The following is a 22,529-nucleotide window of genomic DNA, read 5'->3' on the forward strand; positions in this document are numbered from 1 at the left end:
ATTACTCCACAAATTTTCTTTTTACCAAACAAACCATGAGGTTGTTGAACGGTTCATTTGTTTCCCAGTTTGTGTTGACAAGGACTTGATGGTCCCATCAGAGCCTGGGCATGGGGAGAACCGAGCGGCGTTCCCCATTGAAGAAGCCACACGACCTGTGTGACCCCTCTGCACATTCACTTGTGAGTACCTGGCAGTTTCTACCCACTCATTCATTTGCTATGACGGCTATGACTAGCGGGGGCTGCCATTCATGCTCAGGCCCGAGCGACAGGAGCAGCTGAGGCAGTCCTGAATAAATGGATGGAGCAGCCAGCCCCTCCTGCCTCCCTGTTGGTAATCCTCTTTTTTTCTCCCCATATCATAGACATCTCCCCCTAGGGCAGCTGAGCCAGTACAGGGGAGGTGGGCAGGTGATCGCACTGGGAAGAGGTGCATCCTTGAAGATAGGAACTCCAGAGCCAAAGCTCCATGACATGGAAAAAGAGGGTTATGGGGCTCTTCTGGCAGCCCACCCTCTCCATCCTCTTCTCACAGGCACAAGTCTGCTCCCTGGCAGAAAAAGGCATGATCCAAAAAGTGGGGAGAGAGGGGCCTGAAAGGGGTACACTGCAGTGATACCCAATGTCACCCCTGAGCCCGCACTGCCTACTATCCAAGTAGTCTTCCTAGTCCCCAGCATGCTGTAAGGCCCCGCTGAGTTGTCCTGTCTGGCAGCCTCCGCCGCTGGCACGATCAGGCCCCACACCCCTGTGTGATGGCTCTCCCGTGAGCATGCCTCATTCTCAAGAGCATCATCTGTGCCTGTGGGTGCCCAGGTGGAGTGCTTTCAAGGCAGGAGCCTTCCTGCATCACCAACAGCCAGTACAGACGGTGCCTGGGAGAAGTTGTGCTCTGCCCACGTTTGTACAGGAAGAAAAGAGGGCAAGGCAGAACCAGAGAAGACAGACTCAGTGTGCCCCTTCCTCCCCTCCCAGCCGAGCCAGGTCTGGGAAGGCTCTGCTTCCTGTTTGCACACGGGGACACCTCCTGTCTCCTCCCTGACACCCAAACCCCACACACAACCCAACACACACATGCCAAGGGTAGCTCAGAAAACCCTGCCCCCACCCAAACATGCTAGAGCTGGGGTGGTGGGGGTCTGCCTTCCTCTGTGAGGTGGGGGTCAGACCCTCTCTGGGGAGTTGGTTGCACAGGGAGGGCAGGAGGCCCTGGGCCACTCCTCCCAGGAGCACCAACCTGGCTTTCCTCCCCTCCATTTCTGGAGCCAGGCCATAGGGCGCCCATCTGGGCAGCCCCAGGGCTATAGAATCCACACTCTGCCCTGGCCCTGTTAGTAACTGGGACCCCTCAGCCTCCCCGTGACTCCAGCATTCTGAGCACTGAACATGTTTCACCATTTGACATGGCAAGAGGCCAGCCATGTCCAACGGCAGGCAGCCCTGCAACAGTGACAAGAACAGGTGAGGGGAGCAGGCTTGGCCCAGCACTGGAAGTCTGGGAGTCAGAACAGTGGGGACCACCCAGTCCATCAGGGGAGCCAAACCATAAGAGGCCCATACATGGCCCTTTCCTAAACCTCTCCAGGTCTTTAACCATGCAGCCAGGTCAGAGAATCACAGCATTACAGAAAATGGCAGGCACAGGATGGAAAGGCACTGGTGAGATGGAAAACACATGCTAGTGCCCTGGGGTGAGGGCCATCTGCAGTGGGAAAGACCAGCTGAGATCGTAAATAACTGCCAAAGAGCAAGAAGGAGCTTGCAGAATGAGGTGTTTGGTCCTTCCCAGGTTATAGAGAAGCCAGAGAGAAGTACAGGGAGGAGCAGGTGAGGTCATCGCTGGGCTGGGCAGCAGCCAAGAGATTAGACAGACCCTGTTCTATGGTGCAAGGCTGCAAAAGGCCACCTCGGATCCCTCCACGGGTGCACCGAGCATAGTCCCAGTGCATAAGGGGTAGGGTGGCCTCATGTTATGACCCCAAACTCAGAACTTGGACAACTTTGCATAGGAAATGGGACAGGGTGACTTACCTAGACTTTTCCTAAAAATCTGTATATGTTGAGACTCTGCTCTTCATGACTTTTGGGGAGGGGATGTGCACTGTGAAGGGATGCGCTCCGATCTGAAATCCTATAAGCTGGTGCCAGTGGCTGACATCTAAACCCTTGTCCTACGAGTTCATGTAGGAAGTCTCCCTATTTCCACACCAAGAGGGAATGAACTTGTGATTGTTCATTTTATGCATCAACTTGGCTGTGAGAAAGGACACCCAGAAAAGCAGGTGAAGCATTACTTCTGGGTGTGTCTGTGAGGGTGTTTTCAGCAGACACAAGTACTTTACCTGGTGGACAGAGGAGCTGATGTCTCTCCAAAGTGCGGTGGGCACCGTTCAGTCCATCCAACGTCCGGATGAACACAAGGGGAGGAAGGCCGATTCGCTGTCTGGTTGAGCTGACACGTCACCTTCCTCTGCCCTCTGATGTGGCGCTCCTGGTTCCTGGGCCTTCATCCTCCCATCAGCCCCCAGTTGTCAGGCCTTCACATTCAGACAGATTCCACGAGCCCTCCAGGGTCTCCAGACTGCAGAGGGGAGACTGTGGGGCCTCTCAGCCTCCATGATCACATGAGCTCACTCCTATCATTAATTTCCTCATGTAGAGTTATATGCATCATATGTATCCTACTGGTTCTGTTGCTTTGGAGAACCCTAACTGCTGGGATTTGGGGATCCTGCCTGGACTGTGTCCAGGGTTCTCAGAAGCTGGGCCATAAAGAGGCACCACCTCCCTCCAGTCCCCATTGGTCTTCCCCTCCCTGTTGAGTCTGACATTGCACAATCCCTGGAACCCCATTTTCACTGGAGAACCCACTCTAGGGGCAGAGGTAATTCCTCACGGGTGAGGGAGCCCAGACAGTCTCCTGCATCTCGTACAGATCATGGGAGGGCATGTACTAGACCCACCATTCTCCAGGGGTCTAGATACCCCATGTGCGACAGGTTACAATCTAGTGTGAATGTTGATGAGTTTTATTATTTGTTCTGAAGAAGGAGACTAGGCCTTGTTCACAGGCGTTATATTAAAAGATGCACCTTGATGAGAACTGTACACAGAGAGAAAGATTTTATCATTCACTGGGAGAGCATGTCTACTGTGTGCCAGGTCCATGCTGGAAAACTTCCTGGAGTAGGAGGCATTTGTACAGGCCTAAAAACAGACCTTCAAAGGCCCATCATACTAAACATAAATGAAGATTTAAAAGGTCAAAGGGCAGTTCAGAATGAAAATTTATTATTTAGTATATTGCATTGAAACTTCTGTTTTGACCAGAAATAGAATAATTCATCTAAAATCAATATGCTAATTAATGCCATGAAGATTTAAGAGAAATTTTGCTTGAGTTCAGGTTAGTTTTGTTTTGTTTTCACCAAAGCTCTTTCTCCCCAACCAGTTCCAGAGGACTCACCAGTTCAGTTCTGCTCAGCAGAATGCTAGTTTTGTATGTGATTCATGTTTCAGAGACCAAGCACTTACCAAATACTTAAAACATACACAACATATTTGTGTGATTGACAACTTAGTACATCTGTAAATTAAAAGAAGTACTAAAGGATTAGCATACCTTGGAAATCTATTAGAAGCGAGAAACCTGCCCATCTGCAACTCATAAAACCCTTGACATCAGAAACATGTACAAATCCTCAATCTCAAAACGAGTTGGGTCTCCTTTCCCAAATCATTGACACGATTTGAAAAAACCTAGGGAACTTTCCTCCTTGCCAGGCTGTGGTGCAACGTTAGGAGAGGTGACCATAGCTACTACAGGGCACCTCCAGAAAACTAACAGGCAGAGACCTTCGCTGGACAAGGGAAACTTCAGAGGAATATTCAAAAACTGGTAAAACAGTTCCCCTGATGGGGATCTCTGCAAAAGTTATAAAGTGTTTTTTAAAATAATTTTTTGGTAAATTGGGAAATACCAGCAGATTGACCATTTGCAGAACTAACCTTGGCAAACTGGCTTCCAGAGAAGTGGCTTTCAGAGAAGTGGGTTTCCCCAGAGTGACCTCAAGCCGAGTTGGCTCCTGACGCTGCTCACACACTGTCCAGTTCTCAGAGTCCTACGTTGAGGCCAGGCCACATTGGGACCCGGGGGGTATGTAACAGCAAAGGTCTGCAAGGGGTTCTGAGTTAACATGGAAGCCATGTCTCTGTCTCCTGCAGAGGGTCAGGGGCAAGGAGGACTTCATGACAACTCACGGCTGCTGGCTTCCAGGAGACATTCCACCCTGTGGGTCCTGACCAGCAGGCCACCCAGGAGAGGTGGCCCAGCAACCTCCACCTGAAACCAGCCCCGCAGGTGACAGGAGGCACTACTGGAGGGGCAGCATCCTGAGCCCTCAAAGTCCATCCCAGGCCCTCTCTCCTCCCAGAGCCGAAGTGAGTCACTTTCTCCCCCAGACCCTCAGACTCACTTCTTGTTCTCCTGGGCCAATAGGTAGAGAAGATTCTGTGGCTTTCTTCTTGCCCTGTGGCCTTAGGAAGGACTCTTCAGTGATAGCCTCAAATGGCCCACCTCTAATAGCAGCCAGACCACCTGCCTCCCTGGGCTGTCCATGCCTACATTTCTCTTGCCATCCGTGAGCTCTAATGGTCCACACATTTCATGCATTATTTTTAGTCTAACATATTTTAAACACATGAAGATATGGAGAATCAAATAGCTAGATCTGTGCAGCCCGTGACCAGCTTAAGAAACCCAATATGAAGGTGTCGGTGAGGATCCCTTGTCCCTCCCCAATCCCTTCCTATCCTCCAGAGGAGACATCAGTCCTGAACTTGGAGTTTACTCTTCCCATTTATGAGACACATATTTTTCCAGAGTCACCAAAAAAAAAAGTATTTTTTTAAAAAAATGAAAATTGATGTTACACTCCACAGACAGGAGCAGTGGCTCTCAGACATTTGGGCCTCATGGGACAGTTAGCTGTCAAAATCAATTTAGGGCGCTGGTAGGACTCTCCATTTATCAGAGTAAGAACATGAAAAAAGGAAACCCAGAAAACTATCATCTGCCATCACAGTAGCTTCATGAAAGAAAGGCCATTTGTCACAGAAAATATAGAAAGAACATATTTTTACAATTTAAAAAAAGGAATACATTTAGACAAAAAGTCTTGGTTTTTCTCATTTCCACACAAAGCTTAGAAAAACTTCATGTTGCATCACCTTGGCATTTAGGACTCACTAATTTAGAAACCCAGACATCTGTGACCTGTGTCTCTAAGAGGTTGGGACCTTCCAGAGGGAAACACCCCATCCTGGACGGAGAGGGGGCGTTTGTCACCCCATGCCCCTCAGATGCCCCACACGCAGTCTGGTAGCTGCCGGCCCCATTTTCTTATCTGATCCCACACCTCACCAGCCCATCCCTGTCCCAGCTCAGACCTGTAGGACTCACATGATCCCTTCCCTTCTTCTCCAGTGTCCCCAGCACATTGGCCACCACCCAGGACCTCCCCTCACTGTGTCTGGCACTGACTGTGCTCAGAGGCACTTGGCCAGCCCCTGAGGCAGCAGTGTGCAAGGGTCACAGGGGACCAGAGTGACCTGCTGAAATGTCAAAGGGGAGAAAAGTAAGAAAATCCATCCATACACAGCAGGCCTACCTCAGTGACCTAGCCCTGCTCCACCCACTGGGCACAAACCGATGTGCTTTGTCACTCACCCCCACCAATGCCAGGATAAAGGCTGGGTAAGGAGACAGTATTTTGCAATAACCCCCAGGTAAGCCAGCTCTGCCTCTCCACCCTGAGCTGAGAACCACTGACTTGGCACAAGCTAGGACAAGATACAAAAGCACCATCACCAAAAATAAAAATGTCCCTAAAAGCAAGAAAAACCCATTTCATGAAGCAGGAAGCAGAAGCCCACCATTAAGTGACACCCAGAGCACGGGGCTGGTTACAGACCATGCTGAAAAATGATGTGTTTCTGAATCCTGAGTCCAGGTGACCCTTCACCTCCCCGGCTGCCCCATGTCAGTCTGGCACCACCGACGACTCAGCTTCTTACTCCAAGCCCGACTGTTCCCTTACCCAGCCTGGGCCTCCATTTCCAGGTCGCTGCCTGAGCCTGTGGAGCAGATGGTCTCTCAGAATCAGGACAAGGGAGCCTGGAAACTCAGAGCTGAGACAGGCTGCCTCGAATGGGTCTAATTTTTCACAGGCACCCAGCAGTGTCCCAAACTCAATTCAAAGGACAGCTCTGCTTGACCTCAGGGTGGGTGGAGCAACCACAGGCAGGGCCCCTGTCTCCCAGCCCCTCCAGGGTGGGGCACCCCCACCCCCAGCCTGGGGAACAACTTCAGAGCCTCCAGCTCACAGAAGGGCCAAGAGGGGCTGCAGCCAGGAAGGTCTGGGCAGCAGTAGGGGGCTGGCTCCTGGGGGGCAGTAGGGGAGGAAACCTCTCACAGGTGACCTGCTATGCCCCTCAGCCTGTCCCCCAGGGTCTGGCTGCAGCTCCCACCTCAAGCCAGCCCACCTGCCCCCTCACCCATCACAGCACTGCTGCTCCTTCCATTCCCCAACTGTCCAGTGAGGCGGCCCCATCTTCAGTGCCCCCACCTCTGTGTGTTTGTTTCAGTCTTTAAGATCCTGTATCTCAAAGGCGAGATGAGTGCGCATGCACTCACACACACACACACACACACACACACACACACACACACACACACACATTTATTTTTTAATTAGAGCCTGAAGAACAGTTGGCTATATGCAAGGATGATAAACCTTATTGTTTGTGGCATAGGCAGTGCTCTCGTCCTGTGGTCCAGGATCCGGGCCCTGGTCCTGACTCAGCTCGGGCAGACCCTTGAGCCTCTTCCATCCCCCTTCCAAATCCCATGATCCCACCCACTCCTCTGTTACAAGTATCAGAGAAGCAAACTCGTATTGGTTCTCCAACCAGGGCCGAGGAAAAGGGACAGAGACTCAAAGGAACCCCAGACACCAGTGTTTGGGGGACCCGTGACCTAACAATCCCCAGTCAAACGTTCAAACACCAGTGCACATGCCCTCGGAGATCACATTCCTTTTATTTTGACCACCACATGGCTTTGGGGTTCCTCACAGCAGCCCTGTGTGGTAGGGAGCACCCCCATTTCCCTGCAGGGTACAGCAACAGGAACTGGCCTAGGGATACAGGGTAGAGGGGCTCCCTCCCAAGGAGCCCCAGGGGCTCATCTCCCAGGCCCAAGAGTGGCAAGGCTTTCCCACCAGGTAGGCAATTCCCACCACCCAGACCCTCCCTTTATACCCCACCACAAAAGCAGGGGCCCCAAAAAAGCATGAGAACCAGGATCAGGTGGAAGGAGGTGGCTGGGCCCTCACTTCTGGGAGAGGATGCGCACGAACTCCTCGTAGTTCACCTGCCCGTCCTGGTCCACGTCAGCCTCGTGGATCATGGCCTCCAGCACCTCCTGGGAAAGCTCCTCACCCAGCTTGGCCATGACCTGCTTGAGCTCGTCCACACTGATGTAGCCGTTGCCGTCCACGTCGAAGACACGGAAGGCCTCCTGCAGGCCTTGCTTTTTCCTCCAGGCCTTCATCCTCCTGACCATCTCTTCCAGGAACTCTGGGAAGCTGATGACGCCGTCAGCATCTGTGTCCACCTTGCTGATGATCTCCTTCAGCTCGGCCTCCGACAGATTCTTGCCCAGGGCCTGCATCACGGCGCCCAGCTCCTGAGTGTTGATGCTGCCATCCCCGTCCTTGTCAAACTTGGAGAAGGCCTCCTTCAACTCGGCCACCTGCTCTTGAGACAGCTGCTCCTCCATGCTGCTCACTCGTGTCACGGAGCTTCCTAGCCTGCTGCCAGCTCAACAGGCCCACGTCAGAGCTGGGGACCCGCAGTCAGGGTGCCAGGCCGAGTCTGTATGAGGTCAGAGCTCCAGCGGTGCCTTGCCATAGGTGGGAGCCCCCTCCTTTTCTGCAGTCAGAGTAAAGGGAGGAGGGAGGCTCCACACCCTTCCCATGTCCCCAGGCCAAACCCTCCTCCCAGGGAGGGACAAGAAGGCAGCTGCAGACAAGAAATGCAGGAACCAGAGTAACAGGGCCCGCCCAGGAGAGGCTGGAGGGAGCCAGCACGGGGCCATCCAGGGCAGCCGGCCTCTGCCGGCCCCACAGCTCACCACGTTGCTCCAGAAGCCTTTGTCCTCATAGGGGCCCAGCCAAGCTGAGGGCTTCACCACAGCTTCCCCAGCACACAGAGGCTGAGGCTGAGAAGGGGCAGGGCCCTCCCTCAGAGGACACAGCAGGCCCCATGTGGTGGGAGGCTGTGTGTGGTGCGCCTGCTCTCCTCCCGCGGGGCTGCCGTTCAGCTCTGGTCCAGCTCTTGTCCACCAGGGCAGGGCTGGTGCAGGCAGATGGTGGAAGAATTGAGTGGAGTCCTAACCGGTGGAACCATGGGCATCACCAAATTCCCAGGCCAGATAGACAGAGACACGGTAGCCAGCCGGTGCTCGAGAAAGCAGGGAGCGGGTTTGCATTCAGAACCAGGAGCGGACGTGGGTATTGTTTGTGAGATGAATGTCCATAATGTGATTTCAGAGGTGAGGAAATGGCTATCTATTCCCAGAGCACCTCTCTGCTGGGCCCTGGCTCTTGATTCCATCCTATCAAGTCCAAGTTTCTTGATGCAGACACGGGAGGGACAGGGGCGCTTGTCCATGTGCATGAACGCATCTTGCCAGAGAGCCGCAGGAGAGCTGGGTGCCGGAGCAGGCCAGCCCTGAAGAGGCTGGGGTAGAAGGATGTGGACCTGGTGCTGAAACAGTGAACTTCACTTGGCCTGGCCTGCAGATGTGCTCAGAATCAGCCCCAAGTGCAGAAACCAAGGCTGGGTGCCTCCGGGCCCAAAACCTTACCTGTTCCCTGAAGGAAATCAGCTCTGCCCAGTGCTCTGAGGAGCAGTTTAGATGGAGAGCTCAGACCTTGGGAACTGTCTCTAAGTCCTCAGCAAGTGAAACCCTAGCCTGTGAGGGTACAGTTACACTGGGGTCCCAACAGTGACTTTCAAGAGAGATCCCCTCTTGATCCCTCTAATACCCAAGACATGCCTGACCTCTGCCTGTAAGTAAGGAATAAACTGCTCTGCTCTCCTCCTGAGAAATGTTACCAATTCCATCTCTTTCTGGTTCACCCATCGAACAGATTGAGAACTGTCTCCTTCCCTGTAGGACAGCCAGGCAAACATCTCCCCACTCTCAGCCCTGCACACAAACCCCGAGACCCCCAAGTCTAGGGCACCACAATGTGGAGAGAGACACAAAGGAAGGCCCCAGTTGCCTAACTCCCTTTGTAGAAACATCTTGAAGGACTGCTCTTTCATCTTTGTGCTGGAATTGTACAGAGGCCTCCACAAATACTGAGAAACCAATTTCTCAATGAAACTGAAAGGCAGTATGGTGTGGAACTAAGGGTCCACCTGGGAGACCAGCTCAGGGGTAAGCACAAAGGAAGGGTGGGGCTCCCAACAGCCAGGATCAGATCAGCTCCTTCATTCATCTATATTTTTAAGAATATTTGAAGATATAAATCAATACTTTAAATTTCCTTTTCTTCTCATCTTATCATCAGGACTTGTGATTAAAAATCCAAGATGCTTATTTTCTTATTTTCCCTTGGCATTAACTAACATCATAAACAACAGAGAGCTTTTCAGATACTATCAGGGGACTTGTGCGCTTCGTTCTAGCTCCATCCCTGATTTGGAAACATCTCAATATGTTCATCAATAAAAATAATGCATCCACCGTATCTAACCAGGGCACCAGGAGCAAAGATCAATATGTCTTTGATCAATAGGAGGTGTTATTCCTCTGTGATAAACCTCATGTTTAGTAGGAAGCTGGTTTGTGTTTGATGCAAACCAACGCTCAAGATAACATCCCCTTGAAGGGGACCTCACTCTCCATTTTATTATACTTTCTGAATTGAGCTGATAAATTAAACTTGTCTGTCAGGGGGTTTCAGTTACATCAAACAGTCCAAGCCTCTGAAGGTTACTCAGCTCTTGGACAGCAACCCTAACAGTTGGAGTTCCTCGCAGAGCGGAGGCTTCTACTTAGAGCATCAAGCTGAGGGTCATCACGGGACGGGAAGGTGATGATTAGCTGACGTTCATTGTCTCCGTGTGGAGATGGAGTCTCAGGAGGTGAAGTCCTGTGCCCAGGCCACCCAGGAGTATTGGGAAGAGATCTAGACCCTGGTTGAGTGCCTCTCCATCCTCCATGCACCGTTTGGTCCTCCTGCTTCCCCTAGAACAGAGTTTTATTCCCACTGGAGTCGTCTCTCTACCCCTCCAGACCCAGTTCCCAGCCTGAGTACGCGAGCATTCGACCTCACTGAGCCTGCTGCCCATGAGCGACCAACATCACAGGGCATCTGACAGTCAAACCTGGGCTGGGGAAAGGGGCACAGTTTGGCATTTGGTGCAAAATCTAAGCGAGTTTCATTAAGCCCTTTCTACCCCTGCAGGTGGGTGCAGCGCCCAGCCCAGCTTCTCAGAGGGAGTGGGAGAAAGCTCAGAGAGCACCTCTGCCAGGCTCCCTGTGTCATGGGAGAAGGTTGTCCATTGGGAAGAGCCCAAAGCATGCTCAGAAGAGAGGTGAGATGAGAAGATGGCCCACATCAGTGTGTGCCCTCCCCCTGCTGAGTGAAGGAGACACGGGAAGATGCTGAGGGGCACAGAGTCATGGCAGCTGCATGGGGAGCTCTGTGAGCTCAAAAGGGGCCCCTAGAGCCAGCGGGCAAGGAGCAGGTGGCTTCAGTGTCCACAGGATGTGACTCAGGAACAGAGACACCCTGGGGCCTCCCATGACTGGCTTTGTGGGCGAAATACTGGTGAGAAACCAGTAAGGCCGGTCTGAGAGGCTCCTGGGCTCCTCATCCCCCAACGAGGGCTCATGATGACAAGAACAGAGCCTGTGCAGGGCCCTCCGTCCCCAGGGGAGCCCCAGCTTCACAGAGCTGCCCCCTGCCACCTCTCAAGGTGAGCAGTAGGAACACCGAGCTGTGTGCTGCCCCTGGAGGATCCCACCCCATACTGAAGGGGAAGACATACTGAAGTCGAAGACACACTACCTGACCTCAGGACTCACTGAAAGCTGCAGCAGTCGGGTCAGCATGTCCATCTTGGGCTTTGGAACCAGGCAGCCGTGGGCTGTGGCCCTGGCTTCCCAGGTCATGGGCTGTGTGCAGGGGCAGGCGAGTTCACTGCCCCAGCGCCAGCTGCCTGCATTGTGCAGGAAATAGTACCAGTTCCTGCCCTCTAAGGGGTGCAGACACTTAAGCCAGCTGCAGGGAAAACATTCGCTCAGTACATGGCACAGAGTGAACGCACATTAATAGGAGCTTTACTGTCACTCATCCGCCCGTTCACCCAGGTGTCACGTCTCTGCTGGGCCCTCACCAGACTTCCACTGCCTGCAAGCATCTTCCAGGCCAAAGCAGACAGGGTGGCTATTCTGAGCTCTCAGAAAGTCTTAGACCATGTTAAATACCTGCTGTCAGTGGTACAAGGTCTGACCTGCTCGTTCTTCTATTCCTAGTGCGCAGCCTGGAGCAGTGATTCATCGAGGGATGGACATCACTTTCCAGGAAATGGTCACATTGTGAGGACTCAGGAGTTGGACGTCACCTTTCCGCTTTAGACCCTTGTCCAGGCAAAGGCATGATTGGGCTAACAGAGAGTCACCTCGGAGATGGCAGACGCCCTACTCTCATAGGGATTATGTTCAAGAGAGACCTACCACATGCCTGTGTGCTGTGAGGCTTGTGCGTTTGCTTGCTCTGCACTCAGAACTGTCTGCTGGCGTGGCTGCAGCCAGTGCCCACAGTTTGCCCAGACTTACTGGGCACCTCTTCTCGGTCAGTGGCACACCTGGCAACTCTGCAGGGCACACACCCCTGTCTGTTCCTAGTCCCCACACATTATGGCCTGCTGGCAATGGCACCCCAGTTATCTAGCACTTTTGGCCAGAAGTGCTCTGAGTAAGGTATTTTCCAGGTAACAGGAACTTAGCTCTTTAAACACCAAGCATTTGAACTTTAACCGTCTTGAGGAAACCTTCCTAAAGTATATATAATATGTTTTATTTCCCATCATTGTAAACAAAGTACGTGGAGTACTCAGTCTTGTCATAGTGAGCAGTACCTCAGGGAGAGAGGCAGGTGCATGGTCACACTCCAGACGTGCCCAGGTAGCAGTAATTCCTCTCACTGGTCCTTCCCACCTCCTGTCTCCTGGTCAGCTGTTACACTTCCTGGGTCCTAATGGACTACCGGCGTAACAAAACAGAGGACAGGGATGGGCACAAGATCGTGTAGTACTTGGTCTCCTCCATGTTTGTCCTTGGCAACGCTGGCATGCAGAGACAGGGGGCACTGGCCAAACCGGGTGGGAGCCGAGCAGAGGCCCTACTCTCATAGGGATTGGCCCCACGCCTGCCTGACAAGCTCAGGGCCTAACCAGGGCAGGACGTCATTACCCGACGAGAGGGGTGGCCTGGTGACCCCTGGGAAGGCTGTCATCCTCTAGGAGAGGGTCCTCCGTGTGCCAGATACAGGACGAGACGGGGACCAGCACCGACTGCCCCACTGCCTCAGTGGGAGCCATGTTCACCGAGTTGCCTGCTCCGAGCACAAAAATCCCACACAGCAGGCATAGCCACATGCAGCTCCAGGCAGACTGAGTGCCGACACCAGGCTCAGAGTCTGCAGGCAGCTGCAGCCCAGGCAGACTGTGTTCAGAGGAGGGGAGACAAGACTGGGGAGAGTGAAGGAAAGAGGGGGCCTGGCCCCACCCCTAGATTCCTGTCCCTGTACAGCCCAGAGAGGGAAGCTGGTGCTTGCTACCAGTTACAGCTGGCTGTCTGCAGTCAGAAAGAAGAGAAACAGAGGCAGGGACTGGAGTGGCCTTCGGAGACAGGGTGCAAAGATCAGCCCCAAAGGCCACCGTGCTTCCTTGAGTGGAGCCCTCCGTAACCTGCCCTCCCCTCAGGGTGGACTGGCAGCCCGTCCCACCTCCGGCCGGTCTCAGGCCATACCCTGCCATCACCCCAGACTTAGCGCCACCAGGAGGCCGCTCTTGCCCTCCCACTTGTTCCCCTTCCCGCATGGCACTTGGTCCAGGCACTCAGCTGAGCGTGGCAAGTGTGGGCCTCTGTTTAGTTTTTGTCTCCCTGGCCAGGCCTAAGGGGAGGCAGTCTGCTTTCTCTGCACATGCTGGGTGCTGAGCAGAGGCTGGGTGAATGTGGGGGCCGATGGCATGGCGCTCTTCCTGCAATCCCTGGCTCTGGTTCATGCTGGTCTCACCACCATCGTGTCCATGGCCAAGGTAATTGACTCACACAATAAGCGCAGAAACAGTCAAGACTAATCTGACTTTCGGAGGGCCTGACTGCTTCACCTGTCCTTCCTTTGGCCCTGGAAGATAGCAGGAGCCTGGCAGGAGCAGCAGAAGGGGCCTCCACCGGGTGGTCACAGCCCCACCATGCATGCACTGTGACAAAGCACAGTCCCCGTGTCAGGTGACGCCCCAGCACTGCCCAGGAGCTGTCCTCAATCTGGCAGAAGGGTAGTGGCCCATGGAAGGATGGTGAGACCGGAGCTGTGCCAGAAGGAGGTGGAGGTACAGTCTCAGCTCCTCCTCTCACACTTAGTATCTGGCGTCCATTTTACATTTTAGATGAGGTGACTTCGGAAATAGACTTGAGACATAGTCCGTTCTCAGTACATTCCTGTGAAACCTGGGATAGGGTTCCACCAGGAACACCATCGTTCACAGTTACCTTCCACATCTTCATTCTACATTGAAGGAAGGCTGCCATTATCCTCCTGTCTTCTGGGACAAGCTGCCTTCTGATTCTCACTTGACCTTCTCTCTCCCTTGATAACCTCGTCTCCACTTACACCCATCTTTTTATTTGATTTCAGATTGTTTCCTTTATTTAGAAATACATACTTGTTGGAGCCATGTACACATACACGGATACACATGTATTTCTGTCTTAAATGCAAAGGTTTTCACTGTAATCATAAACTTCAAAGAATTGGAACTTGGAACAAATGGCCTTCTTGCCTCTTAGTGAGTTTCATACCCCTCAGGAAGAACAATCACCTTGTTTTCTTTAAGGTGATTGCCACACCCCCAAGGTTTGGTGGCTTTAAGTAATGAAGAGCCTGCTTAGTCGTATCAAGTGCTTCCTGGTATCAAAGGAATTGCAGCACGCAGCCCTGGCCCTGCAGCAGCATTACCCTACACAACTTCTTTCAAAGCATCAAGTTTGAAAGGCTGGTGGGTCATAAAAATGAGCCCTTCCAGAGTCAGCACACCACTTTCCTCTGCCCCCCACCTTCCCTCCGCTCCCCAGGGCTGGACGCAGTGCAGGGGAGGCCACAAGTGAGCACGTGGCCAGCTGCCTGGGAGAAGTTACCAAGACCCACACATGTCACAACAAATCGCCCTTCTTCCAGGAGCATGGGAAGTCTGAGGAGATTTTTACTTGTTTGGCTGCTTTTACTGTGAGACCTACTAGTGACTTGCTTGCATTAGGGGAGCTCATTCGATCCTGATTTGCACAGCGACTGTCAGGAATTAGATCGTGTGGCCCCCAGATGCTGACAGGGCTCAGATCAGAGGGCACTGGCCTAGCCTAGGTGGCTGCACCGCTAAGAAGCTTGATGCAGCATCAAGGGCCCAGAGGTTGGCCTCATAAAGCCACCGTTGGAAAGCTGTGGGACCCGATGTGAGGATAGGCCGACCCCAGAAGACCCAGGGGACTCTCACAACAGCCCAGCAGCTCAGCTGCCTCACACTTGACTTCATTCTGCGGGGGAGGCCTTTCTTCACAAAAGCAAGCCACACTGCACAGTCTGACCCAGAGTAAGGCAACGTGCCATTGCCCTGTGAATTCCGGGAAAGGTGTTCTCATGTCACAGAGCAGCCCCGGCACGAGGACGCTTCTGCTTATTAACAGATAAAATAAACAACCCAGCTCTGACCCAGAACAATGATCTCCTCCCTGAACTTGAATGCCAGCCCCACCCAGGACAGCCCTGGAGGAATCTTGATTCATACAGGACTGACCAAAGATCATCATAGGAGTTGGGGCATGCATGGAATCTGGAGCAGCCTTGAATGGGGAGGTGAGAAAGACGGGCCAAGGACCCTGGTTCCCACGCAAGGCCCCCGATGAGTTGAGAAGACCCTCTCCTAGCAATGAGGGTGGCCATGCTCAGTATACGTCGGAATACAGAGCAAGGCATGTTTATTGCCAGCCAGTGCAGAAAGCAAGGAGCAGCAGAAGTAGTGGTCAGCAGCACCTGTGCACAGTGGCACATGATGCCACCACCGTCCCCAGGCCAATCTCAGTGACATCGTGCATGTCTCATCATTATGTCCGTTTGTCTGCATCATTGTTGCTCCTTAGACTGAGAACTGCAGAGATCCTAGAACAGCAGCCATGTGTCCCCAGCAATTTAGTGCGACCACTCATTTCTGGAGGATGAGAGGGGAGGGCCTGAAGGGAAGTCCCTGGTAGGAGCTGTAGCAGCTGAGACCAAAGACCCCAAAGGAGAACTAGATAGCCAGCAAGGCGCCCCCCAGGGGCTCCCTTTGACACATTCCCAGAGTAACCCTAAGCCCACAGGAGAAGTACCCACCCCCAGGGGAGAAGTTGGAGGCCCCACCTCAGCACCTGGCCATGCTCAGAGCCCCCAGGACCCTCCCCACCTCTACTCAGGATCTTTCCTCGGTCCTCTGCCTGCTCCCTCTAGACCAACAATGGTCAGAAGGTCTGCGTAACTTTCACATCTGGCTTTGAGGAGAGGTCCCACATCACCCCCAGACCTGCTGGCTCTCCTCACTCCCACTGTGCTCTAGCCGCTCTCTAAGGAGCCCCTGTCGGCATCCCAGGGCGGTGACCATAATAAAAAGCAAATCAGATAAAAAAGCCATAGTACCAGATGGTTTGCAGGGTGTTGGGAGCATGAGTCGATCTTCCTACAGCCTGGGCAGTAACAAGGGTGTGCGTGGGGCGGGGGGGCTGATCTAGCGGCAGCACAGAGATGTGAGAGGGAGGGCGAGCCCCGGGAAGGTGTCCGGGGGAGCAGCAGCAGCTGCTCCGGGGCAGCCAGAGGACACCAGGCCCCAGAAGCCACTGAGCAAACCTGAGGACCGTGGGGGGAATGACAGACAACATGCGGTGGAGAAGATGAACATTTGGGAAAGGCCACGTGAAGCACCACGGAAGTTTAGGCCGTTCGAGAAGGACTTGGAGGGGAGATGCGTGCAGCTGTCCTGGTGCAGCTGGAGGCTGTGCTGCCCTGTCCTGACTGCCTCTCGCACACCCTTCGCGGAGCAAACATTGATGGAAGTTTGCTCCCCCAAGGCAGAGGGCTCAATGAGGGCTCCACGAGAAATCAGGAGCAACCTGCCTCTTGTGAAACTTACATGGGGAGGAACAGAAAATAAGCTAGCAAATGAACAAATAAGATCAGTGTAGGATCAATGTAGGAGTGTAAGCTGTGAGGACAATTAAAGAGGAAGACTGATAGAAGAGATGAGGGGAAGGAGGGCTAAGTAAAAGTGGTGACCTGGGGGACCCCATGAGGAGGCAAAATTTGACCTTGTTGGAAGTGACAAGAAGGGGCAGCCACTTGAAGGTCAGGGACAGAGTGTCCAGGCAGACAAGGCAGCTCATGCAGAGATACTAAGGTGCAAATCAGGTTGGGAGTGTTCAAGGAACAGAAAGCAGTGACCCATGCACGGCATTACAGAACCATGTGTGGGGAAGAGTTCCATTCAAAGCATGAGACCAGTGCGTTTTAGTGTAACAGCATCGAAAGTTCAGTGACATGGTTTCAGATTCCACACTGCAACTAAATTGTAAGAAACTACCACTTGTTAAATTTTGATATGGTATCACAAATGAATATCCACAATGATCTGAAAGAGTCATTTAAATGTCCTCTCCTTTTCCAACAGACTATCTGTGCGAAGCTGGATTATCCTAAACTTCAAATCAAAACAATATACAAACCCCCAAGACACAGTGCAGAAGCAGCCACACTTCTATAAACCCAGACATTAGAGACTAGAATTCACAAAATAATTATTTTAGGTGTTACTCTTGTAAATTTTTGTTTTAAGAATATAATTACTTTTCACATAACTATGTTATTTATGCTAACATATAATGGGTTTTTAATTTCTATTTTTCAAAGTTACAAAAAGCATAAAAAATATATTTAAGGATCTCAAGATTTTGTCGATTCTAATTTCAAACCCAGTAAAGGTTGACAGATGTACTGCACATAAAAGAAAGCCCTTTGGAATCCTCAGTGGTTTCCAAATGTTTAGATGGTCCTAAGATTTTATAGGGAAATGGGTCAGTGCAGTGAGAGGTTGCAGGGACAGAATTACAGGAGCCCATGAAATAAAAACATTCCCTCTGTCACAGTTTCCTAGCCAGTGAGTTGCAACAGTTTAGCCCATCCCAGCACTGTCTTTGTGAGTGATGAGTGACTCAGTTTAAAAGTCCTCACCAAGTTTGACACTCTGAAAATGGAGGCTGGAGGTTGGAGTCATGATCCAGGAAGCTGCACACCTCCGCTGCCCTCTTCTAGGTGAAACAGGCAGGAAGCAAGAATGGATGCATCCATCCTCAGACATCTCAGACCCGAGTTTCCCCGTGAGGTTCATACTTTGTCCTCTAGGACTGTCATGACAGGCCCATCCCTGTGGCTCCCCTTCCATTCCTGCTCCTGCCCTGGTATTGTTTGATTCATGCATCCCTTTGGGGTAAGGAGTTGGCATATGAATTGGGGGGACATTCGGACTGCAGCACCCAGTTTATCTACTCTTTCTTTCATGAGTTGGGCTTTCGACGTCATGTCTAAAGACAACCCAGACCCAAACTGGATGACTTTATGTTTGGGTATCACTGCTCAACCTAAGCTCATCCAGATTTTCTCCTGTTATCTTCTAGAAGCTTTATAGTTCTGTGCCTTATATTTTGGTCTATGATCTATTTTGAGTTACTTTTCATGAAGGACGCGAGTCCCTGTCCATATTTGTGTTTTGCATGTAGCTGTCTGGGGGTTCCAGCATGCCTTGGAAAGACTGTCTTTGCTCTGTTCCACCACCTGTGCCCCTTTGTCGGCATCCGTTGACTCTATTTGTGTGGGTCTATTTCTGGGCTCCCTTTTCTGTTCTGTTGATCAATGTGTCTCTTTTTCCTCCACCAACACACTGTCTTGACTGCTGCAGCTTTCAGTGAGTTCTGAAGCCAGGTAGTGTCAGTCTCCAGCTCTCTTCTTCCCCTTCAGTGTTGAATGGGCTCTTCCAGTCTCCCCGTCTGGCTTTTCACCCACTGGGCAAAGCAGCTGCTTCTTGCATGGTGGGCAGTCATTCCCCAAGGCCTCCCAGAGTTGAGATCTGGGTCTGTGTGCCTGGTGTACACCCCACCTCTCTTCTTCAGAAAATCTCTTACCAATACCCCTTACTTCAGCTCTGCGCATCCCCCAGCCAGGGGCCCCGCCTTTCAGATGTGCCTTGTGCATTTCTGCATCGATCAGAGAATAAAACGTGAGGCCCCACCACACCATGGCTACCTCACCCATGTCCGCCCTCCTCTCCTTCTTTTCTCCCTTCACCTGTGAGGCTGTGGCCCCACAAGCCACCTCTTTGACTTTGGCCATGCCATGCCTTCTGCTCTACCGGGCTTGGAGCCCTCCGGCCTCCCCGCCTGGGAAGAGCCTCTGCACCAGGTCTCCTCCATGACCACCTCTGTGGAGAAGCCCTCCTTGGTCATCCCTAGGGAAGCAACCTCCCCGTATTCCCCCATCATCACCTCTTTATTTCCTTCCAAGTGTTTATCAAAAATATCAAAGAATGCTGCTTGTTAGTTTCACTAGCTGTCTTGTGGATATAAGCTGCTTGTGGACTGGGAGTTGCCTGTCTTGTGCACAGCACTGTTCCCAGCTTCTAGAATAGTACCCACACATCGTAGGCAGTCATTAAGTACCTATGGGTGAAGAGTGAGTGAATGACGGAGGAAATCCCCCTCCAGTTACATTTCTTCTAAAGACGACAAGACTGCCTTCTACCTGAAGAAAAAACCTGTGTTCCTTCTCTGAAAATCCTAAGGATTTCATGTTTTGGAGACCAATGACAAGGAGGGAAGTTCCTTTCAGACAAAGACAGTTTCTGCTTTTCCTCCTGCCAAATTCTTCAGCTGAAGCCATGTGGGGCTGGTGGCTTTCGTGAGTGAAGGGCATGAACATCTGGGTCGGGGAGGGGAGGGAGATCCACAGGAAAGGCCAGCAATCTCCCTGGAGATGTGCACTGCGCCTTCACAGGGCACGTGCTGAGGCTTCCAGTCCCGGGTGTCAGGGTGGAGAGCTGGCCCCATTCACCAGAGGCGCCGGCGTCAGCTCAATTAACAGATTAACCTGGCTGCTGGCACTGGACTCCTGTTCAAACAGGACCCGGCCTTCAGGCAACCACAGGGTGGGGAGTCTGAATGTGAGGGCGAGCTCTGCTCCTTCTTAAGCACCAGCCAGTGGAGCCAGGGCTAGACTGCCTGCCAGCCAGCGTCCCTCGAGTGGCCACCTGTCCTGGGAGCCACCGCACCCTGAGGCTGCTACCACCCGTGTCCCGCACCGCCACACACCATGGCGGACCAGCTGACAGATGAGCAGGTGGCTGAGATCAGGGAGGCCTTCTCCCTGTTCGACAAGGACGGAGATGGCACCATCACCACCCAGGAGCTGGGCACTGTCATGCGGTCCCTGGGGCTGAACCCCACGGAGGCGGAGCTCCGGGGCATGGTGGGCAAGATCGACCGCGACGGCAGCGGCACCGTGGACTTCCCCGAGTTCCTGGGCATGATGGCCAAGCAGACGCAGGGTAGGGACAGCGAGGAGGAGGTCCGCGAGGCCTTCCGCACCTTTGACAAGGATGGCAATGGCTTTGTGAGCGCAGCCGAGCTGCGGCAGGTGATGACGCGGCTGGGAGAGAAGCTGAGTGAGGAGGAGGTGGACGAGATGCTCCGGGCAGCCGACGTGGACGGCGATGGGCAGGTGAACTATGAGGAATTCGTGCGCGTGCTGGTCTCCAAGTGAGGGCGGGGTCCGCTCCAGCCACCCCGCACCCACTCTCCTCTCCTCGGGCAAGGCTGATTCAGCCAGCTTTCCACAGCTCCCTTGTCTCCTTTCCCGCCACTCCCTCCCAAGCCCAGCAAACCCTGGTGCTTCCATCACTCCAGCACCGAAGGGCCTTGCCCTGCACAGACAATGGGCCGAGGATCCCCCGAGCTGCACTGACCCCTCTGTCCACGGGGAGCGCAGCTGACACCACGAGCCCGCAGGGCAGAGTCCCCAGGGCCTGACTGACGTCTTCGCTGGCAGTCCCAGGGGGGAGGAGGAGTCTGGCCCGGGGTGAGGGGCCATGGAGCTCTGACAGCTGACATCAGGCCTCCAGAAGGATCTCTTCCCTTCCACGGGGCGCCTGTGCGCTCCCTTCTGCCTTCACCGAGCACCGTGACTCATCTCTGCCAGCTGGGAGTAAACCTGGGTCAGTTGTAGCAGGTCTGAATTCACCTTCACGGAGGGAGACTTGTGTGCAAGGGAGAGGAAAGCTGTAAAGGAATAAAAACTCTTGTGGTTCTTTCATGTTTCCTTTTTTCTGGTTCCCACTGACATGATCCTTGTTCATTAAGTCCAGGGTTTAAATGAGACAGGAATCTGCATTTTTGTGCTTTTTGAAAATGCACCAAAATCTCTTTTGTTGAGCATAGCGAAAAGAGGGAAGCCTAGGTAAAGCAAATCTAGAATATTTATTTCAACTAAAATGGATCCATCAGTAGCAAAGAGCATTTTAAAGTCCAGGCAGGGCCCTGAAGAGCTGAGGGCTGGCAGCAGTGGGCACTCTGATCCCTTGGTGCTACCCCAACAATCCCCTCTGCTGTGGTACCTGTGGCTCAGGACCTGCAGGCAGCGAGTACCCCCAGCCTGCCAGTGCATGTGGGGCCAGAACTGGTGCTCCCGCGGTAGATACCTCCCGGAGGCTGGAGAGACCTTGTCAGAGGCGATTTTAGTTCCAAAGTGGGGTAGCATTTTCTGGGGTGGACACATCACTGCTAGCCGCGGCGGTCACAGAGCAGGTGGCCAATCTTGGGTAAGGGCATTTCCACCACACCCCTCCCCACTGTGCATGCTCCCTCAGATATAAAATGAACATGGGCTTTGGGGTGCATGGCCAGGGATGGGTGGCTTTGCGTTGTCACTGCCCAGCTGACGGTGCTCAGATGGCTTCTATCCCTGGTGATGGCAGACATGCTTTTGGCCCCCGGGTGCCAGGCCCAGTCATGGACCCTCCTCATGCTGGTCCCCACTGCCTTCCCATGGGGCACCTGATCTGAGTACTTCCCCATCTACAGAGGAGGAAACAAAGACATAGACAGCTTAAGAAATCAGCCTGCTGACTCCCACTGGTGAGTGACAGATGGGGCTGAAAGCAAGCCCACACCCTGATGCCACCACACTGCCCCCGCGCCTGAACTGTGACCTGACATACCACAGTGCCTCTCCCCAGCTTTGGGGAGGTTTGGAAAAGTGTTCTTAACATGCCTGGAGGGCAATAGGTGTTTAAAAAATGTCAGCTCCTGTTGCTGTCACCTTCTAACTCCAACACTGTGAGGCTTGGCAATACATTTCCACCCCTCAGCATGGCGCAAGGGCAGAGTGGGGGCAGGAAGGGGATGGGTTCCTGGATGGTAGTGGCCCCAGTGCTAGCAGCTATGGAGCTGCTTCCAAGCAGGAGAGGAGGCCAGGCTACCCGCGGTCTTGCAGATCCCACCTCTTTACACGGGTCCTCTGTGGCCTCAGCAGTAGGGATTGCTGCAACGCCTGAAGTCGGAGGTGGGCACAACCCCAGAGCAGGAAAGGGCAGAAGGACCAAGCAAGCTGTTGCCGGTGACGTCCTGACAGGTATGACAGCCCCACCTGCCAAAAGCAACATGGGCGTCTCCCCAGGGACAGAAGGATTCCCACCCCAGGGTATTTCATGGGAGTCTCCTAAATGCTTCAGGAAGGAAGGAAACAGAGGTAAGGAAGGGCTGGGTTCCTAAGTCACCTTCACATGGGTCACCCGTCTGTAGCCACCAGCATGCACCTGGCTTGTAACCCCTGTCTTTCCCAGTGGTAGTCTATCTAAGCCTTTGCAAGTTTGGGGACCAATGTGTCTGCTGCCACTTCAGCTACAAGGGGAGGAGGTATCATTTTGTGCTCCACACCCAGCCTCCTGGCGATTTAGCTACAACAGGTCATCCTGTGACAGCACGTGGCAGGCAGGACCGCCGCAGGCTTTTGTGGGGGTTGCAGTGAGGGTGCCGGAAGCCAGGCTATGGGTGGGGCACCCAGGCCAGCTGAAATGAGCGAAGGTGATGTCTGTCCACCA

The 22,529-nt window shown here is 53.1% G+C and overlaps 2 protein-coding genes and 1 long non-coding RNA gene across 3 annotated transcripts; 2 read left to right on the plus strand and 1 right to left on the minus strand.

Moving 5' to 3' along the window:
- Positions 1-7,082: 7,082 nt before the first annotated feature.
- LOC130682902 (calmodulin-like) lies at positions 7,083-7,993 on the minus strand. Its single transcript, XM_057498128.1, has one exon. It carries the CDS (start codon positions 7,840-7,842, stop codon positions 7,393-7,395), a length of 450 nt encoding a protein of 149 aa, XP_057354111.1. The 5' UTR covers positions 7,843-7,993; the 3' UTR covers positions 7,083-7,392.
- Positions 7,994-17,519: 9,526 nt separating this feature from the next.
- LOC130682905 (uncharacterized) lies at positions 17,520-21,761 on the plus strand. Its single transcript, XR_008996337.1, has 2 exons — positions 17,520-17,765; positions 21,511-21,761. It is a non-coding gene; the product is annotated as an uncharacterized LOC130682905 (long non-coding RNA).
- Positions 19,541-20,738, plus strand: LOC118915916 (calmodulin-like protein 3). Its single transcript, XM_036892323.2, has one exon. The coding sequence runs from the start codon at positions 19,745-19,747 to the stop codon at positions 20,192-20,194; it is 450 nt and encodes a 149-aa protein (XP_036748218.2). The 5' UTR covers positions 19,541-19,744; the 3' UTR covers positions 20,195-20,738.
- Positions 21,762-22,529: the final 768 nt, after the last annotated feature.

Source organism: Manis pentadactyla, chromosome 3 (genome assembly GCF_030020395.1).
Source record: "Manis pentadactyla isolate mManPen7 chromosome 3, mManPen7.hap1, whole genome shotgun sequence".
NCBI lineage: Eukaryota > Metazoa > Chordata > Mammalia > Pholidota > Manidae > Manis > Manis pentadactyla.

Bases quoted from the DNA above. Each gene is read 5' to 3' on its own strand.
- LOC130682902 (XM_057498128.1), bottom strand. From the start codon at position 7,842: ATGGAGGAGCAGCTGTCTCAAGAGCAGGTGGCCGAGTTGAAGGAGGCC.
- LOC118915916 (XM_036892323.2), top strand. From the start codon at position 19,745: ATGGCGGACCAGCTGACAGATGAGCAGGTGGCTGAGATCAGGGAGGCC.